This window comes from Bactrocera latifrons, unplaced genomic scaffold (genome assembly GCF_001853355.1).
Source record: "Bactrocera latifrons isolate USDA-ARS-PBARC rearing strain unplaced genomic scaffold, ASM185335v1 scaffold_141, whole genome shotgun sequence".
Lineage (NCBI taxonomy): Eukaryota > Metazoa > Arthropoda > Insecta > Diptera > Tephritidae > Bactrocera > Bactrocera latifrons.
Window position 1 is genome coordinate 359,949 of NW_017534864.1, and position 3,376 is coordinate 363,324.

General features: G+C 35.9%; 1 protein-coding gene across 3 annotated transcripts in view; it reads left to right on the forward strand.

Moving 5' to 3' along the window:
- Window positions 1–3,376, forward strand: part of LOC108965535 — an 18,468-nt gene that overhangs the window by 7,685 nt on the left and 7,407 nt on the right. For 2 of the 3 annotated variants that reach the window (XM_018928022.1, XM_018928023.1), the window contains exons 2-5: window positions 1,426–1,692; window positions 1,753–1,826; window positions 1,925–1,980; window positions 2,050–3,360. In XM_018928022.1, the coding sequence (XP_018783567.1) occupies window positions 1,426–1,692; window positions 1,753–1,826; window positions 1,925–1,980; window positions 2,050–3,360 (1,708 nt within the window). The remainder of the gene's footprint in view (window positions 1–1,425; window positions 1,693–1,752; window positions 1,827–1,924; window positions 1,981–2,049; window positions 3,361–3,376) is intronic. The other variant, XM_018928024.1, reaches the window with a different exon arrangement.

Genomic DNA, 3,376 nt, shown 5'->3' on the forward strand with positions numbered 1-3,376 from the left:
TTTTTTTTTTTTTTACTAAAGGCCAATGACTTCAAATAACTCCACAAGAAGTAGTCTAATGATGTTAAATAATTACATTATAATCAACCGGTAAGATCAACTTCTTACAATTGCGGTCATAAAAAAATTGTTTACATCGATCTATACCATTTTCCATTGACAGTAACGGTATCACCAGCTACTTTTTGAAAGAAGTACGGACCGATGATTCTACCAGATAAAAAATCACATCAAACTGTGAATTTAGGTGAATGTAATGTTTGTTCTTGAAGAATTTGTGAATCTTCTTCGCACCAGAATCAACAGTTTTGTTTATTTAGCGTACCTCTCAGATGAAAGTAAGTCTCATAGGAGAAGATAATTTTTTTTAAATCGTTATCGTTTTCAAGTTGTTCCAAGACGAAATCAACAAATTCACTACAGTGGTGCAATGGCTTCAGTTCTTCAGTGAGAACAGTTTTATACGGATGCAAACCCAAATCCTTTCTCAAAATGAGAATCATTGAAAAAATGGTGCCACGCAATTTTATTATGGTTAAGTACATTAGAATACGGAAATCAATGAATGTAGTGCAAAATAAAAAAAAATATGATGGTTCTTCTAAGTTCGGTTGATACAGCTTTATAAGATATATACATTAAACCATTAAGAGGGTAGGGCCCTCTTTTCAAAATTTGTTAACTCCAGTTGCCTCTCGCTACTGCGATTTTTGGAACCAAATTTTTGTTTCATTGCTTATTTGTGACCTAATGCGTGTGACGGTTGTTCAATTTTGCCTATTTAAAATACCAACCTCTCTATTTTACTAAATCTAAAATGATAAACGAAGTTTCAAGGATAAATCAGAAGGCTCGCACGCGGATTTGTTAAACAATTAGATGACATAACGATTCGAGATAAAACATGACACAAATAATGCTCCTTAACATGGCACCTTTCAAATGGTCCAAATTGCTCAATACTTCCGTTTCCCGTTCTCCGAATAAAATGAATTCTTTCTTTAGTCCAGTTCGTCGCAAACAATTGCGCTTGTTATCAAGTAGCGACGAATAATTATGTATGTAGCTATGTAAATATTTTTTCTTTATTTATATTATATTTTCTTTTTCTTAATTCTGGATTAACAGATTCCTTTGGTTTTTTGCTTCATCTACCGTATAAAAAAAAGTGGGGTGTATATAAAATGTTCTCAACTCGGTATATAGTTGTAGTATTGAAGCCTAAGTTCACTTCTACTTTAAATATATAATTTTGTTTACTAAGATTCATTGAGATAATTATATACATAGTACATAGCCATTATATGCTGGGGTCAAAGTTCAGTTTTGGGCCGATGCAAAAAATCCTTTTTAAGAGCTATTTGTAAATATACCTCAAATCGAAGTAATTACTAATTTGCAAAAAAATTTTTAATAATGTTCCAGATATTTGATGCCAGCTTGAACGATTGGCGAGTCCTAGATGAGAAAACGCATACCGATGTGATTGAGAGAATCGTTGAAACGCCCAAAAAGACAATTTATATTGACGAATTTGTTGAAATCGAAAAGAATGTGCAGATAACAGAAGACAGTGAAAATATAACCAATGAACGTACTAACACATCAAAACGCAAAGATATTACCACAAATATATACGATGAAGTTGACGACGTTAAGAGAGAAAAGCTGACTACTAGCGACTCAAGAATCGTAAGGCACAAAACTTTTTGCTTGAATATGAGAATTGAACTTAAAATATTTATATTCTAGCGTGGAGTCGATAAAAAAGATACATTTGGTTCAAAGCATACGGAGATGTGTATTTGTGAAATCTGCACTTGTGGGTAAGCAATATAAATAATTAGTTTTTAGAAATGTTTGTTCTTTATAATTGGCTTTAAATTCGCATTTTTCATCAAAATATCAAATATACTCATTTCAGTCGCCACCATTGTGCTTCAAGCGTTAAGAAGACGGATGCTATTATAGAGACTATAGGTAAAGTCCATAGTATATACAATATATCCTTTCTTGGAATTAAGAACTGCGTTTTTTGTTAATTAATAGATTTGCTGGACGAATCTCAAAAGCGAATAAGGTCCAACACTTGGTCTAAAAAGGATCTCGAAGAATCTCGATTAAAACTTTTGTATGACATTGACGAGCAAGTCACTTTAATAAAACCCGAGGACAATTTGAAACCTGAGGGAGAATTTTTAGTTCCCGAGAAAATTCCATTCCAACCAGCTGAAAGAACGGAACGCATAATTAGAAAAGACAACTTGCGCAGTGAAGGAGAAATGACATTTACGGAAAAAGAGGAATATCAATATGTAATAAGGCCTCTGCCAGTCAAACCCACTGATAACCTCAAATCTGAAGGTGAATTTTATATGCCAGAAAAAACAACATATGTTCCAGCAGAAAAACCTACTCAAATTAAATATAAAGACAACCTAAAACCGGAAGGAGATTTCTACACTCCCGACAAACCAGTCTATCAATCAACAGAGCGCCCGTTACAAAAGAAACCAGAGGACAATCTCCGCCCTGAAGGTGAATTCATAGTGCCCGAAAAGATCTCGTATGAACCAGCGGAACAGACAACACGAATAATAAGAAAAGACAATCTCAAAACTGAAGGAGAAATGACATTTGACGTAAATGAAGAATACACATTTGTGTGTAGGCCGGAACAAATCAAACCAATTGATAATCTTAAACCAGAAGGAGAGTTTTACACTCCAGAAAAGCCTGGATTTAGGCCTGCTGAACGGCCAGTTCAGAAGAAACCAGAAGATAATTTGAAGCCAGAAGGTGATTTCTATTCACCAGAGAAAACCAAATTTCAACCTGGAGAGCGTCCCACACAAGTACGACATGCTGACAATTTGCGACCAGAAGGTGAATTTTACACTCCTGAGAAGCCCGGATTTAAACCAGCGGAACGTCCAACTCAAAAGAAGCCAGAAGATAATTTAAGACCAGAAGGCGAGTTCTATAAACCAGAAAAGACAAAGTTCCAGCCAGGGGAACGTCCAACACAAGTTAGACCTGAGGACAACCTTCGCCCTGAAGGTGAGTTTTACACTCCAGAAAAACCTGGTTTTAGGCCTGCTGAACGTCCAGTTCAGAAGAAACCAGAAGATAATTTGAGACCAGAAGGCGAGTTCTATACACCAGAAAAGACAAAGTTTCAACCAGGGGAACGTCCAACACAAGTTAGACCTGAGGACAATCTTCGCCCTGAGGGTGAATTTTACACTCCAGAAAAACCTGGATTCAGGCCAACTGAACGTCCAGTTCAGAAACGGCCAGAAGATAATTTGAGACCAGAAGGTGATTTCTATACACCAGAAAAGACAAAGTTCCAACCAGGGGAACGTCCAACACA